Raw genomic sequence first — 17,316 nt, 5'->3', positions numbered from 1 at the left:
TAATTTTCTGCAATAAACCTCAATTATTTTGAAATTAAGTTGAAAAATAAATTATAATTGCTAGTGTTTGTCAAAGTTGGAATTTAGATGTTTACATTTTCATGATGAAGATATATGTGATAATGAAAGGTAATGGTGATATAGATTAGTTATAAGAAACCATTCCTTAACTCAAAGGATTATGAGACTTTGAGAATAAAGAATAATGGAGTCTTTTACCTTTGAAATAGTCACAAACAAGGTAAATATATTTCTTCCTGAAATGAATTAAGCATAGTTTTTGTTTTTTTCCTGGAGCCTTGAGAATCAACTAAGTTGTCTCATTCAGTTTGGCAATTTTTCATTATTACTAAGACGCTCAACAGCATTTTTCTTTTTCTTTTTCTTTTTAAAGAGTTCTTTTTTTTTTTAAAGATTGGCACCTGGGCTATCAACTGTTGCCAATCATTTTTTTCTTTCTTTCTGCTTTATCTCCCCAAACCGCCCCCTGTACACAGTTGTATATCTTAGTTACATGTCCTTCTAGTTGTGGGATGTGGGACGCCACCTCAAAGTGGCCTGACGAGCGGTGCCATGTCCGTGCCCAGGATCCCGACCCCTGGGCCGCTGCAGCGGAGCGCGGGAACTTAACCACTCGGCCATGGAGCCCGCCCCGTGGAAGCTCAATAGCCTTAATAGCCTTTTTCAATCCCTAACATGAATCCTAGAACTGTACATCTTAAATAAGACTCAAGCTACGTTTGCTGAAGGGGAAAATGCTAACTAAAGGAGTTCACAATAGTAGACAGATTCCCTGTGACATAGTATCTTTTTGTGTCTTAATTGTTTTTTGTTTTCTCTGTCACTAGTACTGGGATTCTGACCTTGGGGAAAGCACTGGACAGGGAAAGCACCGATCGCTACATTCTGATCGTCACAGCTTCAGACGGCAGGCCAGATGGGGTGAGTACCCTCCCTGGGAATGGGTTTTAAAAGTAATCTTGAAGAAACTGAGCAAGACTTGTAGTCTTACACTCTAAAGCAATTTATTGCAATCATGAAATCTTGAATTAATATGTTTTTCACCTGGAGCAACTTCTTAAATTACTCAGAGGAGTGCTCATTTCTCCAATAGGATCTTTCAATAGATGAACCTATACTCTAAATCTGTTATGGTGTTGCAACTATGACTTGACAGAATAGATAGTTGTGATTGGCATTCTTACTTAACTTACGGGGAAAGTGAAATCTAACTTAATCTAAGGAGATTTCAATTGTGTCCACCATCAGCACAGCACTCAAATGCGTTCTGGCAGTTTTACTATGTTGGAACCTATTTCCTTTAATGCCACTTTTGTGGGAGTGCAGAAGGGAATTTGTGAATACAGACCTTGAAGTACTTAGGAAACTAAGTTGATTGAGTTCACAGGTTATTTGTAAGCAGCACTCAGAATGCTGACTAATTCTTGATGATCGAAGTGGTTCAAATGGGCCCATAATTCTAGACAAGATAAATTTTATTTCCTCTACACCTAGAAATCAATTTTAAGAATAAATAAATTGTTTAGTCATTCTGGTCTGTTTTAAAATCATTTGATTGTGTTCTTCAAAACACCTAGCCCACAACCACCGCCAGTCTGATTTTTAAGCATTGTAACATTTCAATTGGTAACATGGCATTAGACTGTTTTTTTCACCATCTCTATATTACAGGGTAGTTTTTTCTTTAGTCAAGTCCTTATGGGCTAACTCAGTACTGTTCTCTGGAAATAATTTCAAATTCAGCATGGGTGTATAAGCAAGGCTCACCCAATTCAAATAGCAACATATCTCCAGTTTACTTGACCTGACTTCTTTGATTTGTATGACAGATTGGTTGGGGGCATATAATGCTTTTCTCACGCTTACCTGAGGAGAACTGCTGAGATAATTTTACCATGATTAAAAACATAAAATTGGGGGCTGGCCCCGTGGCCGAGTGGTTAAGTTCACGCGCTCCGCTGCAGGCGGCCCAGTGTTTCATTGGTTCGAATCCTGCACAGACATGGCACTGTTCATCGGGCCACAGTGGGGCAGCGTCCCACATGCCACAGCTGGAGGGACCCACAGCGAAGAGTATACAACTGTGTACTGGGGGGCTTTGGGGAGAAAAAGGAAAAAAACAAAATCTTAAAAAAAAAACTACAAAATTGGCAGCTGGACAGTTTTATCATCCTAATTAAAAATTAAAACAATAGATAGGAATAATTAATTAAACTAGAGAATTATAATCTGTCTATAATAAGCTATTTGCCATTTTTCAAACATTAAATAAGCAGCTATGTATAAAAATAAAATATACACAAGAGTTTTAGAAAATAGTAGCTGCAAAAAAGGCATTTAGATATTAGACAAGTGAAGAAAAGTAAAATCTAACATTATTTTTTATATTTTCAATGCCCTTGATTAATATAGTGTGCCTATGTTAGATATATGTAAAGAAATCAGTGAAAGTCTCAAGAAGAAAATAATTGAAGAATTTGACTTATGATGAAAGTTTAGTGGGTAACTTGAAGAAATAACTAAGTGGGAAAATTCTAAGGAGAAACAGGAATTATTCAACATAGAGTAAGGAACATAATTAGAATGAAGTCAAATTAATAAGGAACATTCAGGTCAACCACTAGGAGAAAACAAAAAAGAAAACATAATGTATCATTGAGATGTGTCACACTATAAGTCAGAAATTAATGGCAGTAATATTAGCTAGGATATTTTAAGGCCGGGCAGGTGGCACAGTGGTTAAGTTCACACGTTCGGCTTCGGTGGCCCAGGGTTCGCTGGTTCGGATCCCAGGTGTGGATGTGGCACTGTTTGTCAGGCCATACTGTGGCAGCCATCCCATATATAAAGCAGAGGAAGATGGGCATGGATGTTAGCTCAGGGCCAGTCTTCCTCAGCGAAAAGAGGAGAATTGGTGGCAGATGTTAGCTCAGGGCTGATCTTCCTCAAAAAAATAAAATCAATAAAATAAAATAAAATTTCTTAGACAAGAGAACAGATGGAAAAGTAATAGCATATTAAGTTATCTGACATAGTCTCAATCTACTAATTATGGTTTTGCCCACATCAAAAAATGAAATTTCTGGGTTAAAATTAGTGGTTTAGTTAGTCTAGAGCATTTTTTTCAGTTATTTACTGGTGTATTTCAATTCCCCTTGGCCAGTTCACTTAACATTCTAGTTTCCCTATTTTTTCATGTTTATGATCAATAAGGTCTCATTCAGCTTTAATATTCTGATCACTTTAAGTAAATTTGTTTTATTTTTTGAAAGTTCATATTGAGAATATCAGTGGAGAATGAAACATTTAGATTTCAAACAAAAATTTCTTTGGTTAATTTTATTATTTATATAATTTTAGGGATGAACTTGTATGTGGACACATAGAGTGGGTTCCTGAAGAAAGTGACTATAAAATAATAATATTCTCACATTTTGATAGCAATTTTCTTATCTAAACATTTAAACTATGTTCTTTTTATAGTTATGGTAAAATTAACCTTTAACTTCACTAATTATGACTTTCAAGAAAGATATTCAATGAGCACAGACCCCAGGTGAATAAGTTTTCTTACATCAAAATGATTACCAGCAATTTGTATAAAACAAATTGTGAAGATAAAATTTGAAAATCTCATCATGAAAAACCACCTCCCCAGGAATGGGGTTGGGGTAGAAGAGAGCTAATATTCTATTGGTCATTGCTAATTTTTTGTAGACAATATTGAAGAAATCTTACTTGATGTTCTTACATATTTTCCCTTTTCCACATTCACTTTGTCAGTAATAGTTGTAAACATCTGCACATGTAAGTTAAATATCTCATATAATGCATAATTATAAGTATTTAGCTTTCTTCATCTATCATGAATAAAGATAAAATCACATTTTCTAGATTTTAATAATTATTTACATTTATTTGAATTACTTGCAAATTTATGAAGATGTAAATTCCTTAAGAAAGTTGCTACCATTCTTTATTCTAATATTTCACATTTTAGCTGAAATGGACATTAAAAATTTTATGTATCATAAGTTAGTTTTTTAAGCAGTTACATTTTACTTATTTATAGTAATAGAATATAAGATAGCTTTCAAGTGCATTTTTTTCCTTTTGAAGGAATGTACACTTGACTTCCTCTGTTTAGAAGTTTTCTTGTAACTTTATTTACCTCTAAGCTAAACTATGTCCAACAGATCTGAGCTAAAAAGGCATTTTATTGGAAAATCTGGGCAAAGTTTATTATGTTTATGGATATAATACGATTAACAATGTTAAGGAGGAAGAAGTTTTCCCCAACCCTCTTAGGGTCCCTGGCTGGGTCTGAAAATTAAACTGACAAACACAGATTAGCAGGAGAAAGCATACAAATATACTTAAAGTAAATTACATAATGTGGTAGCCTCCATAAGGAAATGAAGACCCACAAAGATGGGGAAACCTACTTGCTTTTATATTAGTTTGAGCAAAGAGAGGCAATTATGGAAAAGTGACTAAGGCTAAAGGATGAAACAAATTAAAAAAGATCTGATTTATAGAATTATCTCAGTCTTAACTTCTTGTCCTTAATGGTAAGAATGTTACTTTCCTTCTGATACAGGAAAGACATCTTTCACATAGGGATTTCTTCTCTTGGTTTTAAGAAAAAGAAGAAAGGCCAGGAGTGTTTTTCCTGTGTTTGATTTTTTTCAAGACAGTTTAACTCTCAAAATGTAGCAAAGCAGCATATTTTGGGGTGACATGCACTGAAATCCAATAATCAATGGCAGCATTAGCCTTTAAGAATATGGCTATGCTTTGTTTTGCCCAAACAACAGGAGCTTAAACAAAGCAGGGTTTATTTGTATAAAATAAAAAGAAGTGTAGATGTGGACAGGAAAGGGAGTGTGCAGGGGCTCAAAGAGGCCATCAGGGTGCCAGCTCTCTGTTTTCTGATCTACCATTTACAGCGTATTTATTTTCATCTTCATTCTCGTTACCTAATGGTCCCAATATGGTTACTGAAACTCTAGGCATCTGCTCTCCATTCCAGAAGAGCAAAGTGTGAAGATCAATGCCAGAAAAGTCTGCCCTCTTTTCTACGGGGAACCAAAGCTTTTCAGAAACCACACCTAGCAGATTTCCTCTTACATGTTATTATCCATGAGTAGCCACAGCAAGGTGAAAGATAACTAGTCAGTAGGGCTTGTGGATTGTGGTTATATTGATCTACCAATAGCACAGCAAGATATAAATATGCAAATCACAGTGAAAGATATAAATATGCAAATAATAATCAAGATTTTTGTTTATTTTTTTAAAACAAATTTATCAGTTGTCATTTCCCAAATGGCAAGCATTCCTATTCAAAGTATGAAGTTGTTCTGTAGTAAGGATATTTCTGACCAAATTCTATGTGTTAAGCAATATTGTTTTACTTCTTAAAAGATGTGGTAGATAACTTGATTCTATCACAGTGTTTGCTATATATTCTTGCTAGATGTTCTTGAATTACAATCTTGAATTACTCAATTATGGCTTTTTCAGTGAACGCTTGTATAATACTTTACAATTTCAGATTGGCAGTAAGCTTAGCATCTTTGCTTTGTCCTTGAACCAGCATTATTCCCTAAATTTCTTTTAGATATGACAATATAAATAAACAATTAGAATCTATAAGTTGAACATTTAACTATTTTGTCAAAACTTAGGAAACATTGGCAGAAGGGAAAATGTATATATATGCAAGAATTGTATGTGAAATTCAAATAATTTTGAACTTCAATATAGTTGGTTTAATAAAATTTTAGAATACAATACAGATAGTTATAGAATAGTAAAATTGTATTTATTTGTCTATTTATTTATTTCTCAGTATTTTGAGGGGAAAAATGTGACAGATTTATTTGTGTATGTAATTTTATAAAAAGAAATGGCCATATATTTTTAAAAGAGAATGAGCTACTTGTTCATTCTCTTTGAGAAACAAATTTATATTTCTTGGTTGTTGGGAATAAGATGCTGATATTTTAGTGTTTTCTGAATTAATCTTCTGTAAATTTTTTTTTTTAATTGTGAGATGATCTATAGTGCTCTACTACTTTCTATTATGTTTACATTATATAACATATTTTATTTATATTATATGTCGTACTAATATATTATACTGTATAATCTCCACACACTACACTCAGATGGGCACAGAATAAAAAAACTTTGTTATTTTTTATGCCTAATCTAATCATCTTCATGAGTCCCAGTCTTGTAGGCCTAATTATCTACATGAGTCCCACTCGACAGTAATGTGTGTCTGGGCTAGGGGTGGGGAGAGGCTGGTTTGGTCATTTTTCTTAAAACAGTAGCTCAACCTCTTCTGTTTTAAACAATTTTTTCAGGGTAAATACTCATTCACTAATTAAACTGCCAATAGTGCTCTTCCTTTCTTCCCTTATTCTCAAATTGTGTAGATGTAGGATGTGTTTCCTAGTCCTTGGTGCTGGGGGGAGGGCAAGCAGCCCATCGCTCTCCATGCCTGCTGGTCTCTGTTTTGTGTAGTGTGTCTGGTTTGGTCTCTAGACTGCTGGCTTCTGAATTCTGTCTGGTTCTTTACTGACCTTTTGAATATTTAGTGGTGTGCATTATTGCTGAGTGCTGATGTGCAGTTCACTTTGGCCATCAAGGTCCTTTACCTTCACCCAAGACCTTCTCACGTAGCAATCTTTCAGTACCTCAGAGTCTTTGGGAAATTTAGGATCCCTGAGCTACCACAGAAAAACCAGGGTTCTCTCTTTGGCCAGCTCTCTCTGTCATTGCTGCATATTTGCTGTCGTATCCTATTGATGTGATCTTCCATGGAACCTCTGGAGATTTACATGCGCCACAAAGCTCTGCCCCTGTTTTACCCAAAGTTCTCTTACTTTCTCGATAGCTATCACCACTTTCCTCAAACTGGTTTTACAATGACCCCTCTCTTAAGATGTGACCCAAAATAATGGGGGGGGGGGGGTGCGAAGAGGAGAACCTTTGCATGCCTCCTCATTGTCTTCCTGTCTCCTTCCAATAATCCAGAATAGGAAGAACATCCCTTTCTCTGCCTTTCTGGAAGACACTCTACATTTTATACTGCTTTTTTTCTCAGAAGAGAAGAAAGCATCCCACGTCAGCCTTACTGGTAGGAGGGGCATCCTCTCTATGTCATGAAAAAGAACTCTATGATCTGAATCAGGCTGAATTGGCTCTTGCAGCTACAGGATGATTTGTAGCTACGAACAAAAATGTTTTAGATTAATATTGCTTAAAGAGTATGCCCATTACAGAGTACATGCATTTTCCTTGTCCTTTTGGCCTAAAAGAAAAATGACCAAGTCCTAAACAACACATCCTCATTGTCCCAGACTCCCCATTTTTATTGAAGGAATTTTAGAGGTATTAATAAACATTAGTTTCAACGTTACCTGTTTACAGAAATTTTTTAAAAGAATCTGTATATATATATCTCTGGATACATTTTCACATTAACACCAAAAAAAGGCAACTGTCATTCCATTTTCTGTTCCTCAGCTATGTAGTATATAGCACACATTTTTCTGTTTGTCAGTTTATGAGTATGCAATTTTGTGTAGACTCATAGCAATAGAAAATCATCATCATAATTTTATCTTCAGCAACTGGAGAATGAATACAATTTTAACATCCTAAATATCTTCTAGTTAAACCAAGTTTCCAATAATTTAAGAAATTAGCTTGATAGATTCAACAGAGTCCATAATATAAAACAAAAGAGGATTATAAAATACTTTTAATTACAGTATATTCTCATGAATTAAAAAACCCTTTGTGTAGGGGCTGGCCCCGTGGCCGAGTGGTTAAGTTCGCGCACTCCGCAGCAGGCGGCCCAGTGTTTCGTTAGTTCAAATCCTGGGCGCGGACATGGCACTGCTCATCAGACCACGCTGAGGCAGCGTCCCACATGCCACAACTAGAAGAACTCACAACGAAGAATACACAACTATGTACCTGGGGGCTTTGGGGAGAAAAAGGAAAAAATAAAATAAAAAAATCTTTTAAAAAAAAAAAAACGCTTTGTGTAGATGGAGGTGCATCATTTTTTGACTGTCTTTACATCTCACATTTTTTATACTATACCAAACCAAAGATGCTATATTAGTGTATTTCAGAGCCATATCAGTTTCTGAAAATACATGTGAATTAAAATTGCTTGCTACAACAGAAATATCTACCTGCATTGTTGAGACTGGAATATATGTTGTGCATTCATCTACGATATAAAACAAAATAAAATATGTGACATATTATAATTAAAATAAGTAATGCCCACAAAAGTGATAATTTATCCTACTACTAAAACACAAATATTTCCAGCTAGTGGAATTGTAAGTTGATATAACTTTTGAGAAAATAAGCTATAAGGCAAATTCCCTTAATAGGAAACAGATAGCTTTTCATTTATTAGGTTTATTAGTTGGGTATCTTATCTTTTTTATTTAATTGGCATAATAATTGATTTTTAAAATTAATTGTGAAAATATGTTAGTTGACGTATTGTTCTTTTCATCTACTTTACTTAAAATGATCTGAGTTGATTTCCTAATATTTAAACTTAGCTGAATGAAAATCTATCCTTAATAAGAGACATCAACATTCTGTAGGGCACAGATGCAGGGTATTAAAGCATATTGTTGCCACCTTTCTGAACCCAGCCAAAAATATTTACATGATTATGTTTTACAACTAACTAACTTATAACTATTTCAATAGATTTAAAAGAATAAAGTCAACAGGTCTAATGTGTAGCTCAGAAATCTGCATTTTTAATGATTAACCAAGTGATTCTGACACAAGTGGTCTTCAGACCATTTTTCAAGAAATATATAAGCTGGAAATTATTACTTATTATTAATAAAATATTATTTTTATTTGTTTGTTACTTTACATTTCTGCTAGAGACATGGAAACTATTCACTCTATATAAAATTCACTAAAATATGGAGATAGACATCTACATGTTCTGTGAATTTCAGCCCCTATTAGCACAAAAATGGTGAACATGTTATTTAACTCCTTAGTTTACTTAGTGATCCATTCTTTTCTGCATTAATCAGTTACGGTCCACAGTCTTTGACTGAGGACCCAGAATAGTCTGAAAACAACCCTTTCCATAGTGTCAGAAATGGGAATTTTCAAGAATAGGATAAAAAGCAGTACAATGGATTGACAGGAAAATACAGATAGGCTGACAAAAAGAGGATCAGGCAATTTGAAGGAAAGTCAGCAAACTTTACCGTGACTACTCTCTACTCTTAGATTTTGGCTCCAGGCTGTCAATTTTAATGTCTTGTTCACCCTCAGGCAAACAGGGAACTGTTGCTACTGTAAAAACACATCTTTTTAGTGGTTTCAACTCTAACACAACTGATAAAGAAATAACATTTGTTAAACTGCATTTTGTTAAAAAAGCAATATGACCTTCTTGGAGAAAAGTTGGAAAACATATAAAAGTTAAAAGGAGAAAATAAAATTATCTGTGTTTCATCTAATCAGATAGCCTTTGAATTTATGCATATCCGCATACATCTACACACAAGTATATGTTTGTGTGCATGCATCTTTTAAAATAAATTATTTTGTGGACATGCGTACACAGAAGAGTGCACAAACCATAATTTGCAACTTAATAAATTTTCGCAGTGAACACTCCTGTGTAATCACTGCTCAGAACAAGAAACAGAAATTAATTAGCACTCTGGAAGCACAGCTGTATGATCATGCCAGTCCCTACTCCACCTTCTTCTCAAATGTGACAACCATCATGATTTTTTTCCCAGTGGAGAGATTGTGCCAATCTTTGAAATTTACATACTTAGAATCATATGGTATGTACTATTTTGTAAACTAATTTCTGACTTCTTACACTCAACCTTATGTTCATGAAATTCATCCATATCATTACTTTACACAATACAGTAGTTTGTTCCCTCTTGGTACTATATATTATTCTATTGTATGCATAAAAAACAATCTGTGTAACCAACTACTATTGGTGGGCCTTTAGGTTGTTTCCAAGTTTTCACTCTACAATACTGTTCTGGTTACCTTACACATGTCTTTAAATAAAATTTTTATTGGACTTTTAAATATAGAAATATGCACACATCATAATGAATAAGCTTTATGAATTTTTGCAGCATAAGCCCACTGGTAGCCAGTACACAAATAAAGAAATAAGCCAGTATCGATACCCAAGAATTCCCTACTATGCATGGTAATTTTTTAATGACTGCTGGTCATTGTATATGAAAAAAATTATAAAGGCTTGGGATAAAGTTATATTGCCCAAAAGAGGATTTACTTTTGTTTCAGTTAAAATAGGGGCAGATCACCTTAATCCAATCAGAGCATGAATGTTGGGTTTTAATCTGAGTAAGGGCTGGTCTAGACTTCACGCACCATTACTCATAGAGTATAGGACTTCAGTGATCCCAACAGAAAGGATGGGGCGTTCCTCAGGGCCTCTCCTCCTGGGTAGCCAGGAAATCCAGTTTTTGACCCCTTGACCCCATGACTGCTGCAAAATAACTTCAGATTCACCCTCTTAGTCACTTCTTTATGCTCAGCTTTTTAGCCTCTCACCCCACATCCCTTACAGATTAAGACAAATTGTGTCTGTATTTTTTAAAACAAAAGTTGAGTAATTGTCTCACGACAGTTTGATGCTTTTTGCTCCTTTTTATTTGTGTGTTATTAAATATTTAATATCATAGCATAATGGATTTTTCATTTTTCATCCTAGGGTTCTTTTTTTTCTCTAATTTTGGTCACAGCCTTCTCTGATCTGCCCCACACTGTGACAGAGCTTGGTGGAGAGCCTGTGCTGTACTCAGACTTTGATTAGAGATAGCAGTTTCCAGCTTGAGTCACGTATGAAGACCTTCCTTAATTGTGCAAAAGTCTTTGACCTACATAATATTCTCTGGTTGCCTCAGACCAGGGATTGTCTTTTTAACCAGGTAGCATGTTCTACCAGTAGCTTTACCTGCCTCCCATTTCCTTACGCTGTGTAATCACAAGGTCATCATTTAATTAGTGGTGTATGGTCCTCAAACTCTTGGTTTAGATGTGAAGCTAGCAAATTACTAATGTAGTATTTTCTGACAGCATTTGCCTACCTGAAAATATCCATCTGACATACCATGCTATTTTATAATGTACTAGTTTTATTTTTAAACAGTGAAAAATGTAAACAGTAAAAACTACAGAAATGTTGCATTTCAGAGAAAAAGGGGTTCATGTGTGTATAAACAAAAGCTTGCCACCCATAAAATGTGAACAAGATAAAGATAAAATCACTTTCTAAAGTAAGCCTCCAGGACTTACTTGACATTTTCAAGATGATGTTTGCCCTTTAATATCATCATTTGCTTTTTCTGTCTGTTTTATGAAGTGTTTGAAACTTGTAAGCTTCCTCTTTTTTTTTTTTTTTCTGTTTTGGAAAGCTAAGGAATAGGAAAAGGAATGAGACGCAGATAGACAAATGCCAGATGACCAATTAAATGACATCAAAATAAAATAACTCCTCTCACATTTAATCTTTTATTTTTTCTTTAAGACCTCAACCGCCACAGTAAACGTGGTGGTGACAGATGTCAATGACAATGCTCCGGTGTTTGATCCCTATCTGCCTAGAAATCTATCTGTGGTGGAAGAAGAAGTGAATGCCTTTGTGGGTCAAGTAAGGGTAAGTGGAAAATATATATCTGAAATGTGTTTTGTAAAAGTGAATACATTTTTTATATTTTAATTTTGAAAAGATATTCAGCTAACGCAATGTGTTAAATGATAGAGCACCAGAGTTATTTGAAAGCAATTGGTGAGATCACTTGGGTGTAAGACAAGATGGTAATAAAGTGCATTCATTCTCAGTAACTGTGCTGGATACTCTTCAAGATTTTTTTAGTAAATCTAATAGGGTCCATTTGGATTTAACTTATTAAGCTTGTGGATTTCCATTTTATGATTATCATATAATTTAAACATTGATTCACTTGAGAGTATTCTTTTCTTGTTAATATATATTTTTTTTATTTTTTGGAACTATAATAAAGTATTTGTAGAGAAATCTGTAATTAACTATATCATTAAATATGAATTTGGAAATGCATACCTCAAAATACAAATGTTTAGATGTAAATTCATTTGGTTGTATAAATATATCTTTAGCATCAACTACGTACCTTATATTTCACACAGATCCCTTGTCCAGCATACTCAACACTCATTCCGGGAATGTTCTCCTGATTACTAACTGGACATATTAGCCAATTTCTGTCCTTCTTTTGATGAATAATTCCATTTTGCTTAAAACAGAGGCAGTGCTTCTTCAGTTGGGCCATGCTTGGTCTTGAACATAGTTAATGGTCTAGATGCCACAAGATGAGGGCAAGTTTTGAGGAAGTACGCATATTTTGAAGTATCTACCTCAGATGAGGCATCTATGTGATCTCTCGGCAAGAAAAGAATCCTCCACTAGGAGGAGTGAGTCACCGAGGTGTCCCAAGTCCAGGTTTCAGGATCCTACCCTTTCCCTGTTAAGGCTTTGAGTGTTGAACAGGAGATTTACTGGTGCTTTGAAGTAAGTCTTCTCTACAATTCAGCTACTCTTACAATCAGACAAAAGGCCTGGTTTTCAGTCCAATTTTCTCTCAGGCTGGCAAAGAGGAGGGTTTCTTTCAATGCTGTCATAGAGGCTTTCTGACATTCACACCACACCCTGAGATTTTGATTGGCTGGTTGAGCTCACCAGTTTTCTCTCAGAGCCTTGCCAATACTTACAACAGCCATCAACTCCATTGTCTTTATTATTATCATTGTCGCTACCTCTCTCAAACACTGGAGAGACTGCATAAGGCATACGTCCCCTCATGCCTTTATGCCCTCCCAATTCACCAGAGGGAGAGTCTTGGTAATTGTGCTGATACAACATGCCAGGTGGCCTTGATGCTATGTGGCCAGAAAGCCATTCGACTCCAGAACCCCACATAATATCTCTGGTGTCAAAAGTTTTACTGTGGATTCAATAAGAAAAAAATCTATAGACAAAAGATTGAGGCATACATAGTTTTTTGAGAAGTTCAAGTAATGCTAACAGGGAAGGAAGGAAGAGGTGCAGGGAAGAGAAGGCAGCCACTGAAGGGATTGCTAATAAACCAGCTATCGCTAGGAGAATTGGAGCTTAATCCAAGGGCAAATTCTAGGAAATGGCACAAAACACACGCCCCGGAATTATTGATCCTGAGAAGCGATGGAACTGGCAAATTCATATGCAAAATCCTGAGAGTTCTTGGTCATTGATGCTATGGACGGGGGTACATTTTTGGCTCTTCCTGCCTCCAGCACAAGCAAGCAGCCAGCTCTCTGGAATTTTGATATAAGAGCATTCAGTCAGACTGCAGATACCAGCAGAAAGTTGGCCAGAGAAGATACATGCTCTGAGGGATGTGTCTGGGACACTGATGGTTTCAATTACACTAAGCAAAAGCAAACAAGATGATAAAGTCTATAAAATGGGCATGTGCAGAGAACACAGAAAAGGGGTTGATGCTGAAGTTGACTCATGAAGGATGAACACCAGTGAGAAGGAAATTGGGAGGGGTTGGTAGCTGTCTAGAGAAAAGTAATTGCATGAATAAAAGCATAGACAAATGAGAGCACGTGACGTGTCATAATTAGAGTAAATAAGACGTGCCACATCTTAAACATTTCTCTATGCCATGTTGTAGAAGGTGCTGGGGGGACCCTGGAGGGTCTGAGGTGTGGCAACATAGATTTTTATTTTATAAAGATTAGTCCTGAGTAGATCGTAATAAGAGATTCTAAATCCAAAAAGCTGAATTACAAGGCAATTATAATAACCCAGACATATGAGGCTTGAATATAATAGTCTAATCACAATGATAATTAAATTACATTACAGTTGTCACTCTAGGATGCCACACTGATGAAAACTGAAAAATCTGTTTAGTCATATCTATCAACTATTCAGATAAAATAAGCAGGTATTGAAATCAATTAGGAAAATTATTCTTCTGAATTTACTTATCATTGGAGAGATAAAGCCCATATGGAATATACAGCTAATAAGACATAATTAACCATTAATATGATGATTAATTTTCAGTTGATTTTATTTTTCCTTTCTCTTAACTTGCTTTTGGCACTTTTCCTAGTGATTCTTTGTTTTGGAAAAAATTTCAGCGTTAAGTTTTTTTTTCTGTCTCTGGTTCTTAAAATTGATAAGAAACAGTCTCCATAATTTATTTCAGCATTAAGAACTGAAATATAGACCTTAGCACTCATAATTTGTCAGTAATTTTCCTGGGCTTTAGGCCGTAACATATTTTCATAAAAACTAAAATGAGTTTGAAAGTACAAAGGAAGATGAAAACATCCAAAGCAGCTGCATCCAACTGACTCTACAGTTCCAGAGAAGTTATAATGTCTGTAGAATGGAATTTTGATGCATCATAATGGTCTCCTGTTGCTACCTAATGATAATTATGTAATACATTAATTTCACTAAATGACTCATGGTCTGCTTATAAAATTTAATTTTAATTATCACCAAAAACTATTAAGACACACTTAAAACCAAGATATGCATGGTTAGTTATTGCACTGAATTTGAGTTACTGACTTTGAGTTTTGTTCTAATGATGTTTTAGTATAAATAGTCTAATATTTGGTTTTAAATGCTGAGGGAAGTTTTATTTACTTTTTATTCATTAAGGTAGTGTTGTAGTATCAAACTTTGTTAAAGAGGGAATGCTTCTGAAGCTATATTAATGGATTACACAGAGAAAAAAAGTTTTGTTGCCATATTAAAAGATAAACTACAACCTGTAATTTTTTAATGAAGAACTTACTCTGCACAGGGATAGTATAGCACACATGAGTTTGAAGATATTCTCTATAGCCTCAAAGCACTTGCAGTAGCAGTGTAGTCGGGAGAATAGATGTATAAGACCTGGGAAACACAGTAAGAATGGACTCTGTGTCTCTGTGTCAAGTGTCAAATGTGTCATACTGATTATTTACTAAAAGGAATGAGAAGCGCCGCAAAGGACTAAGGTAGCTATGTCAGGGTTCATGGAAAAATGTATCAATCTACAGAGCCTTGACAAATTAGTGAGATTCGAGGTTGAAATAAAAAGGAAATAAAGATACCAGGTGGAAGTGATACAAGAAAGAATTGAGCTGAAGAGGCAATTTGAGAACAAGTCAACAGTCTGACGATAATGGAAGATGTGTTTAGAGGAGTTCTGGAAAATTCATTAAAAACATTGAGTTCAGATGGGGAAGACCAGAAAGGCCTGATGAAGTAGATGCTGGTACAAAGACTGTACGTGTCAGTGTAAGGTTTACAGCACTTCACAGGAGATAGAATCTGGAGGGTCTGTATGCATATTCTGACTCTGGACCACAAGCATACCGACAGTTTATCTTCAAAGTGGGTCTCAGATAGAAGAGGCCTCACACCAGCTACTGACAAACTCTCAGTTGATCCCAAATCTCTGAGTATGCAGATACCAAGCAGAACATGAGAGAGAGAGAGAGATTATGCAGTAGAGAAGATATATATATGATATATACATAGATATTATATATCATATATATAAATTATGTATGTATATATTTACTTATTGTTAAATAAGGTAAATAGTTGAGGGTAAAGCTGGTTCTATTGTTGGGATTATGTTATTTTAAATAAGTTTGGTAAACTGCTTGGATGTGTCTCCCAGATCCTATTTATTCCTGGGACTGAAGCACCTGCTGAGAACAATTCATCCTAATGAGTAAGAGTCCAGCAGATGAGTTTGGTCCCATTATGAACCTTGGGTCTTCAAAAGTGGGGAATGATGACACTTAGTCCAATATGGTGTCTGTCATTTCCATTTGTTTCCCCAACTAATGTCTGATGGGTTCAATCTTGAATCTGGGCTGGGGAGTGAGAAGAAGATAAAGGGAGATCTGTTTAAGCAAACATCGTCTTCCATTCAGGGTCACAAAGAGAATTTCTTTGTACTTGTCTAATAGAATTTAGCATGCGGGAGAATGAGATGGTGTTTTTACGTTGGCACAACTGCCTCCTCAGCAGGGGCTTCAGCACACCGCTGTGTGGGCTAATTTGGAATGAGTGGAGGTTGAGGGGAGGGCAGTGGAGAAAGAAAGCCTTGGAGCTCATTTGAAGGGTGTCTAGCATCTAGTTGAGGAGTTTCTTAGGGGCTTGAATTCTTCATCTCTGTTTGTCAGAGTAGCCCTAGGCATGAGGGCGGGCACAGATGCATCAGAGCAGGCATACTTGGAAACAACATAGCCTGTTAAGTTTAGACAAGGTTCTTAGAGTTGTGTACAATATAGAGTGAGCCTCAAGCCTCTTCCTGGCAAACTTCCAATTAACGCCTTGTAGAAATTCTTATGCTGAACTGACTTCTTTTAGCTCTAAGTAACAAAAATAGAGCCCTGAGTCAACAAAATGTTCTTCCAGTTCTAAAACAAAAGAGGTTGAATTTATTTAACCTGAAACAAATATTTTCCCAATATGAGACCTGCATGCTAAATCTTAGCTGAAATGAAGTGGTAGAGATTCAGTTTTAAACCCTTAAAGCAGTTTTAAAATCATTAGTACATGGCAGTGTTTAGTAGGGTAGTGACTGTGTCGTTCTAAAAAGAAATTGGTATTTCCTTCAACTATACGATTTAATACTAAGCCAAATAAATCTGAACCTCAGTGGTCTATCTCTGATTAATGTAGTTGTCGTCTCCCTGTGTGGGGTTCTAAAAATGAAATGGAGGTGGGAGCTTTATGGTGTTTTATTTATTTTTTGTAGCGCACTGTGACACTCAATAGTGTCTAAAACTATAATACTTCTTTTTTAAGTGGGCCACAAGTGGGGAATTTCATGTGTTCTCTTGTCAAGTTGAACTATATAATGCAAACAGTGGACTCAGTCGAGCAGAGAAAAAAGCCCACACAATTTGACAAATTGATAACGTCCATTTTAATGCTGCTACCTAAGAATATTTAGAAAGGAGATTTTTCTGTTGCTCCTGAATGTTTTTGAAACTTGGTGAAACTTTCAGATATTCAATTAAGAGTTTAAAAATACGTTAGAAAATTCTGTGCATGTATTTTTACAATATTTGCTTGGCGCCTACCCTTTCAGCAACTTTTGGTCTTACTATCAGCTACTATAATGAATATGTGGACATGTGCATGCATTTGTGTGTATGTGTGTATAA

General features: G+C 35.5%; 1 protein-coding gene across 5 annotated transcripts in view; it reads left to right on the top strand.

The window, feature by feature from the left end:
- The window catches only part of PCDH15 (protocadherin related 15), a 1,592,394-nt gene that overhangs the window by 1,361,259 nt on the left and 213,819 nt on the right, over window positions 1-17,316 (top strand). For all 5 annotated transcript variants that reach the window (XM_070487986.1, XM_070487962.1, XM_070487971.1 and 2 more), the window contains 2 exons: window positions 849-942; window positions 11,627-11,755. In XM_070487986.1, coding sequence (XP_070344087.1) covers window positions 849-942; window positions 11,627-11,755 — 223 coding nt within the window. The remainder of the gene's footprint in view (window positions 1-848; window positions 943-11,626; window positions 11,756-17,316) is intronic.

This window comes from Equus asinus, chromosome 2 (genome assembly GCF_041296235.1).
Source record: "Equus asinus isolate D_3611 breed Donkey chromosome 2, EquAss-T2T_v2, whole genome shotgun sequence".
NCBI classification, from domain to species: Eukaryota; Metazoa; Chordata; class Mammalia; order Perissodactyla; family Equidae; genus Equus; species Equus asinus.
The sequence above is the reverse complement of the archived record's forward strand: the minus strand, read 5'-3'. Positions and strand labels throughout refer to the sequence as shown.